Source organism: Monopterus albus, unplaced genomic scaffold (assembly GCF_001952655.1).
Source record: "Monopterus albus unplaced genomic scaffold, M_albus_1.0 scaffold231.1, whole genome shotgun sequence".
Classification (NCBI taxonomy): domain Eukaryota; kingdom Metazoa; phylum Chordata; class Actinopteri; order Synbranchiformes; family Synbranchidae; genus Monopterus; species Monopterus albus.
Window position 1 is genome coordinate 66,260 of NW_018128111.1, and position 18,350 is coordinate 84,609.

The window sequence follows — 18,350 nt, forward strand, 5'->3', positions numbered from 1 at the left end:
CTTTGGTGAAAACGTCTGCTGTGATGTCAGATTCCTCTTCAACTCCTCTACCTTCTGTAGCTTCTGCTCTTCATTCACGTTTTTCAGCTTGTCCTGATGTTTTGTCTCGTAGTGCCGTCTTAGGTTATATTCCTTAATTACAGCCACATTAGCTCCACAAATAAGACACACAGGTTTACCGACAATGTCAGTAAACATATACTCAGCCTCCCACCGGTTTAGAAAGGCTCTGTTTTCAGAATCAACTTTCCTCTTGGCCATTGTTAGGGGCTAGCTTTGACTTGAAATTAGGGTTGTATACATCAACAGACGCTTGATTGATCTGACATAATTGAAGCGGGAATGATCGCAGGTAGCCTATCATTCGGTAAGGCAGCTGTTGCGCTGCATTATGGGATTTGTAGTTTGTGTGTTACCGGCGCTTCATATCACCAGGCCATTAAAAAAAGATATATAAAATGATCTTGCAGGCCGGATGTGGCCCACAGGCCTTGAGTTTGACACATGTGAACTAAACGAAACACATTGGTTTCTTCATCTTCCTCCTGCCTGATACCAACGTCTCACCCAGCTGCAATACTTCCTCATAGGAAAGCAGGTTTTCAGGTTCCATGTCTTCCCTCTTATTTTTATTTATTTGGTGTATTTTGTGTTTTTCACACATGTTCATGAAGCTGGTCTGATGCAATATCTATGATGTTCACATACAGGGTGGGTGAAAAGAAACTAGGCATTAAAAACTGGTCATAGAACTTGTAGCATCACTGGAGTCATGATGAAAACAGTCTCTAACTAGATAGATTTCATGAGATATGATTTCATTTCATATGAATTCGATTGATATTTGAATGATTGAATTTGATTCATATGAAATCCTATTTACCATCATCCTACTATAACAGTAGGGGGCGGTTTTCATGTAAAGCATGTCGTTGTGACCTGCAGCTGCTGGACAGAGACGACAGTCACCAAGACGACCCCAAATCTCTGAGTGCCAGGAGCCCGCTGCATCTTGCTGTGAGTCTCACCAGCATCAGAACAACACTTTTCAATATGTGAACACTGGCCCACCGTCATTTTTTATTCCCGCTGTGCCCTGTGCTCAGCAGCAGAGGTTCCATATTACATTCTAGCATTTTAAGATGATTTTTTTTTTTTTTTTGTCGATGTGAAGGCTAAAAAGATTTGTTATATGTCATAGATGACTTGTCCTCTGAAATCAGTTTGAACAGTAACAGGTGACTAAAGAGAGGATGTTCAGTCAGTTTGCTGTGTTGACACCAGGGTGTGTGTCTGTGCAGGCGTACCACGGTCACGCCCAGGCGCTGGAGGTGCTGCTGCAGGGGGGGCAGGAGGTGGACCAGTGGGACGAGGCGGGGAGGAGCCCCCTGGCCCTGGCCGCTCTGCGGGGACACAGCGACTGTGTTCACACCCTCCTCAGCCAGGGGGCGTCACCACGCACCACCGACACCCAGCATGGACGCACCCCTGTGCACCTGGCAGGTGATCATGTTTACTGATTAGGTCACAACTTGTTCACATGGTTTCTGGTGATCTAACTGAGCTGTCATGTCACCTGACTGCCTGCTAATCACATGTGTGACTCCTCTCTGGCTTCCTGCAGTGATGAACGGCCATACGACGTGCGTGCGCCTCCTGCTGGATGAATCTGACAGTGCAGACCTCGTAGATGCTGCTGACTCTCAGGGACAGTGAGTGATCCACCTGTGATCCGTTCCCTTCTGTTAACAGCTCCTGTCTTTTCTTTCACAAATGTATTAAACACCTCGTCCTCCTCTGCAGGACTCCTCTGATGCTGGCGGTGGCAGGAGGTCACGTTGACGCAGTGTCACTGCTGTTAGAGAGGGAGGCCAACGTCAACATGGCCGATAAACACGGCCTCACTGCGCTGCACCTCGGGGTGAGCGGTGAACTCTGTGCTGTGTGTTGTGTCTCTGTGGCCCTTCCTCTGTCCACCAGGGTTTAAAGTTGTCAGCTTCGTACCATGAGCGATGGATCCTATACGAAGTCCAAACAGTTCTGGTAAAATTGGCTTGCTGATTAACGTAGTAATAATAGACTCTGCTCTTATCATTTAAAAAGACTGAAGTTCTACATGTTCTCACTCTTAATTACAGTCAGTTTGTTCCCTGCTGACACATGGACAGTGTCCATTTCATTTACTTTCCTACATTTTGTGATTTCTTCCATTTAAAGTGACTCTCTTTAAAGGAGGAGTTTGACATTCTGGGGAATACAAATGCTTTACTACCAAAAGTTAGATGATAACATTAAGACCGGTGAACTAATCTGATTCTGTAAGGCTGCAGCCAGTTAGCTTAGCTTAGCTGGAAACGGCTATCCTGGGTCTGGAAATCGGTCTGGATTTGTGGTTTGCATAAAAAAAAAAAATCTGATGTTAAACGTGCAATAACAGATTCTTTGGCCATTTGGGGGGAAACAAATAGTGAACACTGACATATCACCATATTTAAAGTTGGTATAGTGAACTTTCTAGCCAACAGCTGCTCATTAACACATCCAGTAGTTATGGAGCATCACAATCCTTCATGTAAAGCTGCCTCTCGTGATGAGCCACTGTGTTTGGTCTCCACCACCTCCTGATTGTATCCACTTAAATGTGCAGTAGACTGCACACGGTTTGTTAAGAAACCAACACTGTGGTTCACTGTGACCTAAAGGCCTTGGTCTTTGCCCCCCAGCTGCTGTGTGGTCAGGAGGAGTGTATCCAGTGTCTGTTGGAGCAGGAAGCTTCTGTTCTGCTCGGCGACTCTCGGGGGCGTACGGCCATCCACCTGGCCGCGGCCCGAGGCCACGCCTCTTGGCTGAGCGAGTTGCTGAGCATTGCCTGCTCAGACCCGGGGTCCCTGCCGCCACTTAGAGACCACAGCGGATACACACCGCTGCACTGGGCCTGCTACTACGGTTAGTGTCTCACACACACTCACTGATGCCCTCAGTCACCACTGATTGTTTTTATTTTTATAACCTGTGCTGTGATAGGTGGGACATTATGTCATCACGCTGCCGCCTGTTACCCTGTGACCGTGAGACTCTTGATATTTCTGCTATTGTTAAGTAATAGTAGAGTATGATGTTATATATGATGCAGGGGAGGATGGATGTAGTTTATTTCATCGTCATTGCTGTAATGATTAAAATAAACGGTACAAAACCAGTGATAACACACTTTAAATCAAAGTCATACATTTTTCCATCAGTGTGTGTTTGTGTTTTGGTGTCTGCAGGCCAGGAGGGGTGTGTAGAGGTCCTGCTGGAGCAGAAAGGTTGTCGCTGTATCGATGGGAACCTGTTCACCCCTCTGCACTGTGCTGTGTAAGTCACACATAGACAGTTATTAATTATCATTTTTACTGATTTTCACAGAAAGATATCCACGTTTGTGAAAGGACTGTAGGTTCAAAGTAAGATTGGTGTTTGTACGAATCAAATCTGAATCCTTTTAAATATCATTCAATTTAAGAACTTGTGAAGCTAGAAATACTACAGTTGTATTCACAGTTTACACTAGATTTTTATACTATTAAATCATTCCAATTATTGATTTTGATGCATAAAAAGCTGCATTTATTTAAGTTGGGATCAGCTGATCATTTCTCTAGAGTGGAGTCACTACAAAAACAGTTTGCTGTCTGTTGTAGAGAAATGTTTCAGAGTGATGGGTCTTTCCACTCAAACAATCTTTGAAGCGAGGACATTCACCAGCAGACTAAAGTTTCACTGGAGCTGCCGCCTGTGTGTTTTCTTTGTTGGTCTTTAAAAAATAGTGAGACAAAATGTTTGCTTCTGATCCTAAAGTGAGTTTAAACAGATTTGAATTCATGTTCCTACCAGTTGATTTATTAATTAGTTTTATTCCAAACTAATTCATCATTTAATCAGAAAAGTTGTGACAATCACAACTTTTGTTTGTTCTAAAATCCAGAGTGGTTGAATTCACTTGGTTGTTGTTTGTTTTTCAGTGTTTGCTGAGTTCAGTTACATAAAACAGAGAAGACAGGGAATCTTCATATTAAGGATATTTGTACAAGCAAATATTCAAAAATTCCAAATAACTGCTAGTCTCTAACCCATAGCAGTGAGGAAAAGACAAGAGGCAGAGATGGAGGTACCAGAGATGAGGATGTTGAGGTTCTCTGTAGGAGGGACCAGGATGGACAGGATTAGGAATGAGCACATCAGAGGGACAGCTCAGGTCGGCTGAATGAATGAGAGCACATATAAAATAAAAGTAGTTACTGACCATTAATAAACATTTAAATTGACCTTAAATCTGCCTACAATGATCATGTGTATGTACCGTATCCGTGAATAGTGTGGAAAACGTGCTGCCGATTATCCTGTTCTTCATTTTATATTGATCCAGTTTTCATACTTTGACGTGCTGGTGCTCTAGCTTGGCACTGAGCAACAGGGTCAACAGTTAGAAACATGCCACCTGGAGTATTTAATAGTAGTGTTAACTAGACTCTGTAGCAACTTTTCCTCTGATTCCAGTCAGTGCATGTCTGTTTGTGTCCAATCTATCAGGGTGAATGATCATGAGTCCTGTGCTTCTCTGCTGCTGGAGGCCATGGGTTCAGACATCGCTGGCTGCAGGGACTCTAAGGGCAGGTAGGACGTGCATGTGTGTGCAGGTGTGTTTATTCCGCAGCACTGTCAAAGCTCTGGCCTGTCTTCAGTGTTCATGTCCCTCTCTCCTGCAGGACTCCTCTTCATGCTGCAGCATTCGCAGGCCACGTCGACTGCGTCCAGCTGCTCCTTTCCCATGATGTACCTGTTGATGCTGTAGACCAGTTGGGGCGAACCGCACTGATGATGGCAGCCGGGAAGGGCAGGGTCGGAGCTCTCGGTACAGACAGGCTTCAATGCTGCACTGTGTCGATGTTGTTTTATGACATTTAGCTCTGGCTCTGTGTCACTGATTTTCTGTCTTGCCCTCCAGAGGTGCTGTTGACTGGCTCCAGCCTCAGTCTCACGGACAGAGATGGCAACACCACCCTGCACCTTGCTTGCAGTAATGTAGGTATCCACCCTCCATCTTATTTCTTCATTTTAAAAGATAATGCTAATGCTTGTCTATTGTTGTTGTGCACAAATCCCACCAGAGACTAACAGCATTGAATGTGGTGTAGTCACTATTAAAGAAACCCCAGTGCGCCACACCTCTGCACTGGGCCACAGGAAATGTGAGGCCTGTCTCTGCATTGTTATGTGACCTCCAGAATCTGACTGAGTGATGATGACACTGAGGTCAGGCCTCGAATCAGATCCACTCAGCTGGTACGTCACTATAACCTGATGTCTTCATCTTACAGGGAAAGGAAGAGTGTGTGCTGTTGATCCTGGAGAAGCTGTCGGACAGTGCGCTCATAAATGCCACAAATGCAGCGCTGCAAACGTGAGTATGTCAAACCTGTGTCCCTACCAAAAGAAGGCTTTGTAGAAGCTGAACAGGAGGGGGGGGGGGGGGGTGAGTACAGAAACAGCACGATGACACTTCTTGATGTTTCTTTATAAACCTTCTCTCCTCGTCTGTCACTCAGTCCTCTCCACTTGGCGGCTCGTAGCGGTCTGAAGCAGGCGGTCCAGCAACTGCTGTCCCGAGGAGCCAACGTTCAGACGGTGGATGACCACGGTAGGTTGACCCGGGTCCAGTCCCTTAGGCTCTAGCTGCACGTCACCGTCTCTGGTCAGCATGAATGTTTTCCTCTGTTCCAGCATGAACTCAAATTTGTGTGATTTTCCATGTGTGCTGCAAATGTCTGTCTTTAACAGGGGTTCCCACTGGCCATAAAGCTGGGTTGTCTCATCCCCATTTGTAATACCTTTTATTTGGTAATGGCAGTAGAGAGATGACAGGACGTGATGAGGAGCAACATGCCACAAGCGTCTCCAGCTATTATATTTTAGCAGAGTGTGGTAACTGCCGTTGGGTAAAAACTATTCCAGAATGTAGCGTTCCTTGATTTGATTGCTCTGAACCGTCTACCTGACGGCAGCAGTTCAAAGAGTGAATGTCCAGGGTGTGAAGTGTCCTTAATGATGTTCTGGGCTTTTTTGAGGCAGCGGGAACTGTGTAGTTCTTCCAGAGTGAGGAGAGGGCAGTCGATGATCTCCTGGGCCGTATTAATGACCCCCCTGGAGCATTTACCTCTGAGCCACTGTGCTGCTGCTGTACCATACACATATACAGTATGTAAGGAAGTACAGTCTCTGCCGGGCCTTTTTAAGCAGTCCAGAGGTATTCACACCCCAGGTCAGATCCTCCTCAATATGGACTCCCAGGAAGCGGAAGGCCACCACCCTCTCCACACGGTCCCCACTGATATACAGTGGCCAGATGTCGGTTTTCTTCCTCCTGAAGTTGATTGAACTGTGCTATGCTAGCAGCGGCTAACATAGCCTCCACACAGCTCACTCTCCTATGTATTGTGATAGTACCCCCCCCAGCCTTTTTGCCTCCAGGTGACAGTGGGAACCCTCATTTCAACTGTTTCTCTGCTCTGTGTTTTCGTGCTACAGGTCATTAGACATTTTAAAATCCAACTGAAATGAAAATGTTTTTTTGCCAACAACAGACACATCTGCTCTGTAAATCACTAGTCTCCTGTTTTACTTTGAGAAAAAAAAAACACACTGAAACAGAAGGGAGAGCTTTATGTTTTGGCCTTTCATGATGGCGGCCCCTAGTTCTGCATTAGTTTGAGAGGATACAGTTGCTGGTATCTGTCTACGTAGGTGAAGGCCTTATTGAAAACACGACGATACTGATGTTGAGATCTGGTGGTGTGTCAGCCAAAGACACTCCGCAAGTTTCTATTCACAGCTTTTGCTGAAATGTGATTTCAGTTGGACTTTAAGTCAGTGTGTGTTAAGCTGTAACAGACTGTGTGGTGGTCGCTCTGTGTGCTCCGTGTATCCCCCCCACCCCCCGTCAGCTGGCTGGACACTAATGGAATGCTGCTCCGTCCCTCCCTCTGTCTCCTGTTCCTGTTCCTGCTTCGTCTTCCCCGCCTCGTCCACGTCTTCTCCTCCTCTCCCTTTTTTCTCTCTGTCTCAGGTCTGACCCCTGCTCTGGCTTGTGCTCCTAGCAGAGAGGTGGCTGACTGTCTGGCTCTCATTTTGGCTACCATGATGCCTTTCTGCTCCCCTTGCAGCTCCGGGGCTCCCTCCCCAGGCTCCCTGCTGAGGCAGCTGCCCCACCAGGGGGGTAAAGGCCCGGGGAACGGCCCTCGGGGGCCACACAGCCCCAGGAACCCCTCCGGGCCCTCCAACGCGGGAAAAAAAAACAGAAGGGCAGAGACCTGGCAGTGACTCGGCCTGGAGCGTGTTCAATATGAACTTATAAATACACAAATAATCACATGAATAACCAAAAAACTACAAGTACCAAAGTACCAAAATGAAGCAATAATGTGTAGTTTTATAGGACATCATTACGTGTCTGTAACTTCTCATTTATTTTACTTGAATAAACTTTAAAGTTTGGATTTTTTCAGTAATTTCACAAACGGTATATTTCAGAGGAGCAGAAGTAATCAGATCCTTTAAAAGTACTGATACCACACTGTATACAGTAAATATACAACGTAATGTTCTCAATTAGAAAAGTTCTTTAAGTATAATCAGGAAAACAAAGTATAACTTCATGCAAAAACATGTCCCTTGACTGATCTGTTATTATTATTATTATTGTTGAAATATATAATATGTAAAAATCATTTAACTTTAGTCTAATAATCTTTTCCTCTTTTGGATTAATCAAATCTTTTTCTTGATTAACTGGTTCAGAAATCTTCACCCAACCTGAAACATTCACACTGCAGGTTTTGTCCAAACTAACTCAGTGAAATACATTGGAATAAATTTAACGATGATTAAAGTAGATGTTGGGTAGTTTATAACAAAACATATTTTAAATTATATCTTAACTAAACTTCACTATTTCTCTCTGAACTGTAGTGGAGAGATATAGCATGAAAATACACAAGTAGAGTACCTCAGATTCGTACTAGAGTAAATGTACTGTGTTACGTTCCACCACCGGCTTTTAGACAAGTTATTCATGTGATTATTGAGTAGTTTAGTATTGAGCGCTCTGGTTTCCATGCTTCCTGTGACCTCAGCCCTGAGGCCCTGAGGCACTGAGGCACTTGGCCACAAAACAAATACTGATCAGCTGCTCTGGACGGACTGCTGCAGCCGAACCAGTTGCTCCATGAAGCAGAATGATCTGGTCCAGTTCTGGTTTGGGTCTGCATGATTGTGTTAACTCACACCACGGTTTGTTCTTTCTACTCACTGGTGCTTAAATCCAAACCGACCTCGGTACTTAGTCTCTGCACAGCACAGCAAGTCGCTGCAGAGGCTCGTCTTATCTTTAAAACAAGCCATTTTTAACTGTTTGTACAAACTGAAGTCAACAGATCAGTGAGCTAAGTGTAGTTTTAACATTTGTATCATTTTGGCCTGTTTTTGTCTCCAACACATGAACAAAAAGGTACGCAGAGATTATTTTTAACTGTTGACAACTGAAGCACCGATTAGAATTTCGCTGTGTGGTTTTGATGAATTCTGGCTGGAATGTGAACTGTACAGCCATTTAGTAGTTTAAATAGCAGGATAGAGGATACAACACACTGGGTACATCTCGATCGCTTTATCTGCTGCCACGTTTCTCTGACAAGCAGCAGACTGAGGAACATGGCTGTGCGAGCAGGGCAGACATCTTGACAACTGTCTGACAGGTTGTCATCAGCGTTTCAAGAGACACAGGCTGCTTCTCACATCTCTTATATGATAATTCCTCGGCCCTTGACGAATGAGGATGTCCCAAGTCTCTTATATCTGCTCCGAGGATCGAGGAGGCTGCTGGAGGAGCCATGAGCACAAGCGCATCCTTCCTGGAAGTCTCTTTATGAAAAGCCAGTTAGTGACTGGACACTTCAGATGAAGGATCAGAGGAAAGGATGTCTCATGTCTCCATAAGAGCTGTGATCAGAGGCAGATTTCCTTGATGTGCGGTTTTCTCACATATCAATAATCATTTTTGAAGCAATATTCTGTCAAGCAACCCTTGTAAATCAAAGACAGAATATCACGGAGCGAAAAAGCTGCATTATTCTTCACCGACGGGAACACGTGACCGATTATGACGCAGCTTGCTGGAAAGTTGCAACATTGTTACTAAAACCTGCACCTGTGATCTGGTATTCAGTATATATTTCACCTCAGACACACAAAGGTTGAATGGATCTGAGGTCGACCAGGCCATCGTAATTGTTCCTCTGCCTTTTCAAGTACTGTGGGAGCAGCCACCACTGCTCAAATTGTCCCACAGACATACTGAAGGAGGTCCAGAAACCACCATGGTACAGTTTCAAGCCCTGCACTGAGGTTCATTTTTTCCCCCGGTGTAGGTTGCACCCAAATATTCTTTTATTATTCTTCTGTATTTACCAGAACCAGCACCAGGTCTTTGTCGCTTGATGTTTTTAGAACCTCACATTTCATTTTCACACAGCGGTTGGTGCACTAACTGTATATAAAGGTTTGGTACGTTTAAAATCACCTCTGAAAAATTCATACTGTTTATTCGTGCCGCTCTAGGTGTGAAAAGGAAATGACACAAGTGAGGGAAATGAAAAGTAAACCCATATAAGAGACTTGGGAAGCAGCCATGTACGTATACACATAGCCAGGTTCTTAATTGCATTTTTCAAGTGTTTTACATAGAAATTAATTGGAAGTGAGTGTCGGTCTGACTTTGCCTTTAAGCATAGGCTACTTTGGTTCTCCCCTGAGAAATGTGGGTGAGGAACCATCAGATAAGGGAACTGGGATGTATCCACCCATGAACTTCTGAGATTATGCATTTTTTCCAGGCACTGTTTGCATCCCCACCTGTTGATGTGCATTGTTGCACACTTTGTAGACCAGGGTAGCCACCGGTGTCAAAGTGACGCCTCCCCCCCGACCCTCGCAGCTCTAAATGTCTAAACCTAGATTCTCCAGTAAAACCACAGTCCTGCGAGGATGAAAAGCTTTTAGACCTCATTTAATTCTGGTATTTATTAAGTTCCATGATGGTACAAATACTGCCAGCACTTAAATGTACAGTAACCCAGGGCCATGACCACTGACCCCCCCACCTCGGTTTCGTCTACCTACCAGCTATGTGCCATTGTCTGAAATGTGTCCAGTGCCTTGATGTTAACTGATCTTTCTTTTGCGACATATCCTGTTGGTACATTCTACTAATTTTAAAGGTTCAGTCCACCAAAATAACAAATGCTTAAGAAAATACGACCCTAGTGGCATCGAGCCGTGCAGGTTTGTCCAGGTTCTGAGATACAGTATTTGCCTCAGACTTCTTCTTCTAGTTTTGGTGCTTTTTTTTTGCCTTTAGCTGGAAGAAAACAGGGAGGCCATGCAACAAAGGTACACTGGGGGTTATGCTGCACATCTAAGCCCCCTGATGCTCGACACCTGCAGCATCACTGTCCTCTAATCAGTGATCAAAAGCTCCAGGACAGCTACTAAACGGACTTCAAGGTGACAGTGTTTCGTCAGTGATATGGCTATTCAGGAGAATTATTTTGGAACTGTCACCTTGATTTATTCTTTTTTGTATTTACTAGAACTGAAACATTTAATCAATCGATAGGAAATTAATCAGAATACATTAATCAAACTGTATTCATTGAGTCATTTTCTTAAAGCCAAACTACACTGGCTCCTGCTCCTCTGATCTGAATTATTTGCTTCTGTGATGTTACCACTACTTGTCTTTTAAGTTTTGGGCTGCTGGTCAGACAACACAAGATTTTAATGTCAATTTAGATTTGGGAGATTTATTTCTGCAATTTTTGATTCATTGCCAAACGGCTTAATTTATAAGAAAAAACCTTTTCCTTTCTTCTTTCACCCCAATGAACTCTGTCGAGCGTTCATACTGATCAGGGTCCAAACATATTGATCAATCATGGCCATCTCAGAACCTGAACTATCTGCATATGTAGCTGCCACTAGAAACCAGAAGTGTTTGAAAACCTGGGGGAACTGAGTCTTTAATACGTGGAGCACGAGTCTCGATGTTCCACTGGGAGACAGTGGGAGAGGAGGTTGCTCTGCGTGAGGGACCACTGTGCAGATGTTTGTAGTGAAACTGTCTCACTCCACTGTTTCCTGTTCTGCTGAGAGTTGGTGATATTCTGTATTTCTGTTGAACAAAAATACCAAGAAGATCAAAACCAGCAACGAGTTACTCTCTCTTAAAAACGGGTCACAGAGATTTTGCTAGATTTTTAACAAAGGCTAAATTATTTCCTAAAACAAACATTACTCCCATTTTTGGTGACCGTTTCAGTTCCAGATTTGGTCCTTGAGTAAGGATTTATGGCAGCGGGACTGTAAGTGGAATTGATTTTTAACTAAACTACCGTGCCCGTATTCACTGCAGCAGCGTGGCTCATGTATGTGCTTTTAATAGTTTGTGGATGACAATGGAGCTCAGTGGCTCAGAGGGAGATAATCATGCTTTCAACATTTTTTATTAGACTCAATTCAAAGTGGGTTTTGGTCATTTAATTGATTTTCATGAGAATATATATAATATCACCTGCCTTCTGTAGGTCGCGTGGTGTGAGTGTGTGTGTGTTAGCTTAGGTACTGATAAGAAATTGAACTGCTTTTGTCTATAACGTTGATGCAAAGCTTTGTATGAAAACAAATCCCCATCAGAGAGTGATGTCTGCTTCTGACACGGCTGAACACAAAACATGTTTAAGTCACATTTTCAGAAAGAACTAAAGGTCAGAGTGTTTATTTGTCTTATGGTATGTATGCTAATGTATTGATTTTACCGTGAGAACCCTGAAGGCTGCAGCCGGGTTCAAACGCCTGATAAGCACACGTTAACAAGCACAGTCTTTTCTGGCCTCTTCTGTCCCTGCTGAGAGACTGACACTATTATTGTTATTCCACCAGGACATGAGCTTCACCAGTGCTGACAATCGATGACTGTCACACCAGTTCCTGATGCAGTACGACATGCTGAGGGCTGTTTGTCAGCTGTTGTTTTATATAAACTGTACAACTATAAAAATCTGTTTGAAGTTACTCCGGTGCAGGTGCCTCTTAATTCTCCACGCTGTAAGAAAATCCCTTCTTTGGCCTTGGTATTGTTTTCAAAATGTACACAGTTTAATTACTGACTGCAGTGTTTTAACTGAGAAAAATAAATTATTTAGGATGTTTTTAAAATCCAACCATGGCAAAAACACTAGTTAACTGTAGTTTATCTGCAACTAATTCAAGTATTTCTCTCCATTTTAAAATCAGAATCAGCTCTATTGGCCAGGTGTGACGGACACACGAGGAATTTGACTCTGGTACATCGGCTCTCACTGTGCAAACAGTAGACCAGCATAAGGCTGAGTAGTATAACAAAATAGCAGTATTAACAACATCAAAACGACAAATTGTGCAGTTTTAATGGCGTCTACTGGGGTATCAACTAACTTTGACCCTACTGATTCCTCCGTCTGCTATTTTGCAGTCATCTGATCAGCATTCAAACTGAACAGCGGTGTAAAATCCAGATATTCACCTTGTTAAACAGAAACTCTGCAGTAATTGTTCTGGTAGTGAAGTTGTGAACACAACACTAACATTGTTGCTTGTTTACACTTTTGTAATAAAGTTGTTGCAGGTTTAAGATATTTTTTCTTTTGGGATTAATCAGTTGTATAAGACATGAAAACTGAAAACCAACCTCTGAGGTGACATTTTCAGTTTGCTCACATTGTCAGTCCTTAACCCCAAAATATTCAGTTTTCACTCATTATAAAAACAACAAATATTCAAATTCCTGAAACTCGAAAGAGCAAATATTTGTAGTTTTGCTCCGTCACTGCTTTAAATGATTAATCGATAAGTGTTACGTATAGAAGTATTTCACGCATGTATTTTGAAAGGCTCTTTGTATCACGTCATTTGATCATTTCTGCCTCAGTAACAACAGACGAAAGCTTAAAGAAATCAGTGTTCATATTTTAATAGTTACACAATCTCTGTACATTAACAAACTATAAATTATATGAGTTAGCTTGTTTACCAAACTATAACCACAGCACTGAATGTTTTCAGCAGGTCCTCCTGGAACATTTGAACTCATGGCACCAATAAAATAAACCCTCAGTGAAACACGTCTGGACCCAGAGGGAGATCAACTGTCAGTTTTAATAACACTAATGTGTCCCCAGTGATAAAACCTGATTTAAATCTCAGTAACGCTGCAGTTGCAACCTGGAATGATACTGTGCTGTGTTCTGGTCAGGCTTCAGTCCACACAGCAACACCCACTGTGCTTCATTCTCTGTCCAGGACACCGATTCTTGTGCGTCGACGGTTCAAGAGGGAGCCCCTTTGTTTCTGTTTTGTGTTTGCATCCACTGCTCAGCAGTTGATGCCCAGGCCGGTCCAGTGGTCAGGTACCATCAGGAAGTATTTGTCCATGGCCTCGCAGAAACGAGCTCTGTACAGCTCCGGAGAGACCACGGTGGGCATCTTACCTGGAGAAGCAACACACCAGTGTTAGAGCTGGATCCTGTAACAGCATGTACACACTACTGAGCATCACAGCAGAGCTGATACCACTAGTATGTGTCTGCTCCTTATATAGGGGCAATCAGAAACTGCTAAAAGGTTTATAACTTGCATTTTGTACTTTGAACTGGAGCCTGGATGATAGAAACCAGTATCCACATTTGAGATTTTAGAAGCCTGACCCAAAGCTCGGTACTAAACCTTTTTATCCAGTTATCAACTATTTATCTGTGCATTTATAACTGGGATGTTTTGCGAACCAAATCAGTCTAGTCCAACAGTCCTGTGATTAAACCCTCCTTCATGAAGGTGATAATGTTCAGCTGTTTGCAAAAATGGCTGGAAACTGGTCCGATGGCGAGGTCAGACACTGAGGTAACCAAGTGTGTTGTAGCAAACAAACTCTGGTCTCATACATTATACGCATGTGCTGTCGAGCCTTGTGTATGAGATGCATCTATGGTTTTGTTTCTGAAACTGTCTTGGCCTGTCTGAATGAAGCCTCAAGCCAGACACATCTCAGTGACGACCTGACAAAGCCAGTGAGTTTATGTAGTAGTGTCATGTATTCAATGTCTGAAAGGGGCTTTATAAACAGGACGAGGACTGACCTTGACCTCCCAGTATTCCAGTGGATTTGACCACCATTTCCAGTTTCTTGTCCCAGGTAAATGTCCGGATATAATCTGCAGAACAAAGCAGAGGTAAACACTTTGTGCAGACGGCAGAAGGAATATCAGATGTCACATGTATAGTTTGTGAAGTGGAGGCTGTTGTAGCGATTGTTCTCACCAAGTGTGAACATTAAAAGCAACATTCACAGAAAACAAAATCACTGCTGTTAAGATAAAAGCACACTTCAGACGTTTCTCCTCTCACCTATAATACCAACTACCAGCTGATCAGTGGTGTCATCCCGCCCCACTAGTAGGGAGTAGTCAATGATGAGGTGGCTGGAGAGGAAATAGGCGTCGCTGTGGATGGCGGCACGCAGGATGGCCTTACAGTGGGAGCGGATGTACAACGGGTTGTCGTGGATCAGCTTCAGCAGGTTCTCATCCAGTAGCACCACCTCGCAGCTCTCCTTCCCCGAGTCCGTCTTCACGTTGCGGTTCCTCAGTGAACCTTTGAGGTCAAAGACCTGCAGAGGAGACGTCACAGCTGAGGATGCTACAAGGAACTTGTTCACTTTGTAACTGTTTACAATGGTCCTAAAACTACACAGTACATGTTGTGATTGTTTTGTGGTTTTGGAAAAAGGTACTAAGATTTTTTGAGGACTAGCTCAAACATGCTCTACCCACAGATGCATCTGTCATGTCACTTTAATGCTTTAATAAAGCAGCCTGGTTTATTGCAACTCAGTGCATGAGCCCAAAATGGACCGGAGTGGGTTCCAATTATAATAGAGATGGATAATCCAAAGCAAACCTGCTGTAACCAAAATGCGGCAGAATGTTGTGACATACAGTACTTGAAATGTTTTTATATTAAAACCCGAATAACAATAAAATATGTCTTTCAAACTGGCAAAGAAAAAAAAGACAATCTGCAATTAAAGCTACAGACCTGAAATAAAGATAATAAAAGCACTGTTCCACACAAATCTCATCAATCATGATATCTGAATATCGGCCTCTCACACACGGCTGTGTTTTCTAAAGCATACTACAGAACTAAGCAGCAAAAAAGGGGCTTCTTCTTTCTGATTCCAGTTATAAATTTGCCAATATGTGAATGCATGTTACTGAGTTTCTGGTACAGCAGCTTGTGTTTAGCCATCATGAAACTGGAGAAGTTGGGCTTTTTTATCATAGTAATAGCACTGTGTCGGGGAGCCCAACCTGAGCCATCTTGCGTCCATAGAAGAGATTTTCCATTACGAGCAGGTCCAGTTTCTTCTCCGTGTTGTTCTGGGAGTTCTTGTATCCAATCCGGTAAACACCCAGGATCTTTGCCAGCGCTGTCGGCCTCTGTGGTGCAAAAGTGTCTGTTGTTACCTTAAACTCAGAGTGAACACCAGATAGAAACCATTTCTTTATGATGCCTACTTTCTGCTGCACAGCTCCGGTGATGTAGGTGAAGTAGTGAGGCGCAAAGTCCAGAAAAGACTGGACCTCCAGCCGGGGCATCTGCTTCAGGATGAGCCGGTCGTCTGACAGGACACAGCAGACGAGAAGATTCACGTTAACATGAGGAAGGTTTAGGTTCAGTAGGGCTGAAGCTAATAATTATTTCATTATTGATTCATCTGCCTGTTCTTCACCAACCAACAGCTCAAAACTCAAAGATAGTGAGACATTTAATTTACAATCAGACAAAAGTGGAGAAAAGGAAAATATTCACATTTAAGAGTCAGGAAGCAGCAAAAGTTTGATGTTGAAATTCATTTTATCTGCTAATTCATTTTCTGTTTGTCCTCTAATCAATGAACTGACCAATCATTTCACCCGTATCATTCAGTAGGAACCAGTGGACTTGGAGCTAGCTCCCACAGACAGCTTAAAGAAGCTGAGTAGAGTATTGAGAGGCAGATGTACACCCTTTGTTTTCCTCTTTGTATGCAATTTGTTGGGAGGAACAAAAGAGAAGAACACTAGCTTTATGTTTTAAACTATGCAACACAACTGTTAAGCTGAAGGCTTGAAGTAATATTTTACCGAATGAGCTGTTCCCTGTGTTTGGTACAGAAAGCAGCAGAAGCGATGCGTACCTTCTGTGGCGTAGAACACAGCTCCGGACTTCCCACCACGAGCCTGCCAATTGACACAGCGGGACAGCGAGCGGACGAAATCCTCCTCGGAGCTCTCCATGATCTCCTCACGCAGCTTGTGAAACTCCTCAGCGTAATAGATCCGACAGTAAAACCTGGCGCTGGCGTCAGAGAACTCTACAGATACAGCAACAGACGAGTGAAAGGTTAGCGAGGCTGTGATGCACTTACACTGAAGAGATGTGCGTCATAACCTTCAGCGATACGTTTAACTAAATTCACTGACAATGTCCATACTGGCCTTGTAAGCCTGAATTCACCATTTTAACTGCACTGACCTGGTTGGTGCCCAAAGTTTAGCTCATCATATCTAGTGTTTCATTTGTTCTATTTATTAAGTTCATGAAATAAAAAAATAACAGTGCTTTTGATTGTATTTACTTCTGTGGTTTTCTCCATATGTTTCATTTACTCCACGAGTTCTTCAGGAGTTTCCTCCTTTTGCTTTGCTGTAAGTTGTTCTTCTTCACAACAGTCTTCCAAAGTTTATTGTTTATTACAAATGTGACAGACGCCATGAATGTTGCTAAGATTTTAGAGACAAACACAGAGTAGCTTCACTTGAAGCGACTAAAAATGTCGTATGCTGATTTAAATTCTTTACACTCTATGAATTCTGTAAATACAGTTAATCCTTTTTGAAGAACTTTTTTTTTGATATTTTCCAACATTATTTCTTCATGTTGATGAACTTTGAAGACATTTGACTGTATTCCAGATTTTAGAAGTACATATTTTCAGTTTTGCTGATTTAAATAGTTTGTTTCTTTCATACTAAAAGATTCACCTGATACATATCTGGCCTGTGTTTTTCCCAGAAGTTATTTCAGTTACATTCGAGTCAAACCTCTGAGGGGAAACTGTAAAAGATGACAAAACACTCACGCAGCTCAATGTGTGGATTCACGGTTTGTTTCTTCTGTTTGTCTGCCAGGTCTGCGTCCTCTGCACAAAAGAGAGATAAAAGTGAAGCATGTCACCTCATGTTTAACACCTCAGTAGATGGAGGAGTCAGCTGACCAAGCGGAGCCCAACACTTACTGAGGGGATCGGCCTCCACGCTGTTGCGGCTCTGCTGGGATGAGGCTGACTCGCTTGGCCGGGCAGGGCTGCTCTTAGCCCGACACTCCCCACTACTGAGGAGAAAATGCAAAGACATAAAAAATATTTACATGAATCCAAGTCATTTCACTTTACCACAGGAGGTTTATGCATTTCAGCTGGTCTATATATGTTTTTGAAGTTAAACTCCGGGTGCTTGATGCAGAGTTCCCTCTGAAACGCTGAAAAAATTTTAATGACCAAAAACATTTGAATCCTTCTTGATTTGTTTGTATTTTTTTCACCTCATTTCCTGTTAAAACAACTAAGGACACTATCTAACAAATGGTGACATATATTCTGGTATATTTATTTGATTGACCTATTCACACTACTCCCAAGAGGTCTGCTACAGTGACGTACAATCTTTTAAGTTGTCTACACATCCAGTGGTTACAGAGCAACATGATCATTCATGTGTCTGTGTCCACTTGATGAATCTCAGTCCAGTGTTCCCTCTGTTTTTTCTCTGTGTTTGGTCTCCACCTCCTCCTAAGGGAAACCTCTGACTCTGTAGCTGCTAAATGCTCCACTGTGTTCACCAGCTGGTCTCTGACTGTGTCTGTCTGCTGTTTGTTGCTGAGCAGGTCGTGGACACTGGCTGTTTTCTTCTGCTTCCTGCTGCAGCTGAAAACAACACTATGAGCAGTGAGAGTGACTCACATGGTGAACCAAAACTCTACAAAGCTTTGTAAAGCCGAGGGGAGCTGCAGAGTCAGGTGACAGTCCTCTGTAGGTTCACAACTACTGGACTTTCACACAAGTTTCAGTGTCATTTGAGACATAAGCTTGCACCCTGGAGTCCAGATATTTCATGCCCAGT

General features: G+C 43.3%; 2 protein-coding genes across 8 annotated transcripts in view; one reads left to right on the forward strand and one right to left on the reverse strand.

Annotated features, from left to right (window-relative positions):
- The window catches only part of ankrd44 (ankyrin repeat domain 44), a 29,883-nt gene extending 17,687 nt beyond the window's left edge, over nt 1-12,196 (forward strand). Inside the window, exons 17-28 of one of the 2 annotated variants that reach the window (XM_020620016.1) lie at nt 946-1,017; nt 1,302-1,503; nt 1,625-1,712; nt 1,804-1,921; nt 2,724-2,946; nt 3,270-3,357; nt 4,573-4,656; nt 4,749-4,894; nt 4,988-5,064; nt 5,361-5,443; nt 5,589-5,680; nt 12,034-12,196. In XM_020620016.1, coding sequence (XP_020475672.1) covers nt 946-1,017; nt 1,302-1,503; nt 1,625-1,712; nt 1,804-1,921; nt 2,724-2,946; nt 3,270-3,357; nt 4,573-4,656; nt 4,749-4,894; nt 4,988-5,064; nt 5,361-5,443; nt 5,589-5,680; nt 12,034-12,056 — 1,296 coding nt within the window. In that variant the 3' untranslated portion in view covers nt 12,057-12,196. Of the gene's footprint in view, nt 1-945; nt 1,018-1,301; nt 1,504-1,624; nt 1,713-1,803; nt 1,922-2,723; nt 2,947-3,269; nt 3,358-4,572; nt 4,657-4,748; nt 4,895-4,987; nt 5,065-5,360; nt 5,444-5,588; nt 5,681-7,202; nt 7,313-12,033 lie in introns of those variants that run through there. The other variant, XM_020620015.1, reaches the window with a different exon arrangement.
- Nucleotides 12,197-12,931: 735 nt separating this feature from the next.
- The window catches only part of pikfyve (phosphoinositide kinase, FYVE finger containing), a 39,211-nt gene continuing 33,792 nt past the window's right edge, over nt 12,932-18,350 (reverse strand). For 3 of the 6 annotated variants that reach the window (XM_020620022.1, XM_020620023.1, XM_020620021.1), the window contains 8 exons: nt 17,468-17,562; nt 17,312-17,371; nt 16,367-16,543; nt 15,705-15,808; nt 15,498-15,626; nt 14,533-14,794; nt 14,265-14,339; nt 12,934-13,619 (listed from right to left, as the gene is read on the reverse strand). In XM_020620022.1, coding sequence (XP_020475678.1) covers nt 13,504-13,619; nt 14,265-14,339; nt 14,533-14,794; nt 15,498-15,626; nt 15,705-15,808; nt 16,367-16,543; nt 17,312-17,371; nt 17,468-17,562 — 1,018 coding nt within the window. In that variant the 3' untranslated portion in view covers nt 12,934-13,503. Of the gene's footprint in view, nt 13,620-14,264; nt 14,340-14,532; nt 14,795-15,497; nt 15,627-15,704; nt 15,809-16,366; nt 16,544-17,311; nt 17,372-17,467; nt 17,563-18,350 lie in introns of all 6 variants that reach the window. The other 3 variants (XM_020620019.1, XM_020620018.1, XM_020620020.1) reach the window with 2 other exon arrangements.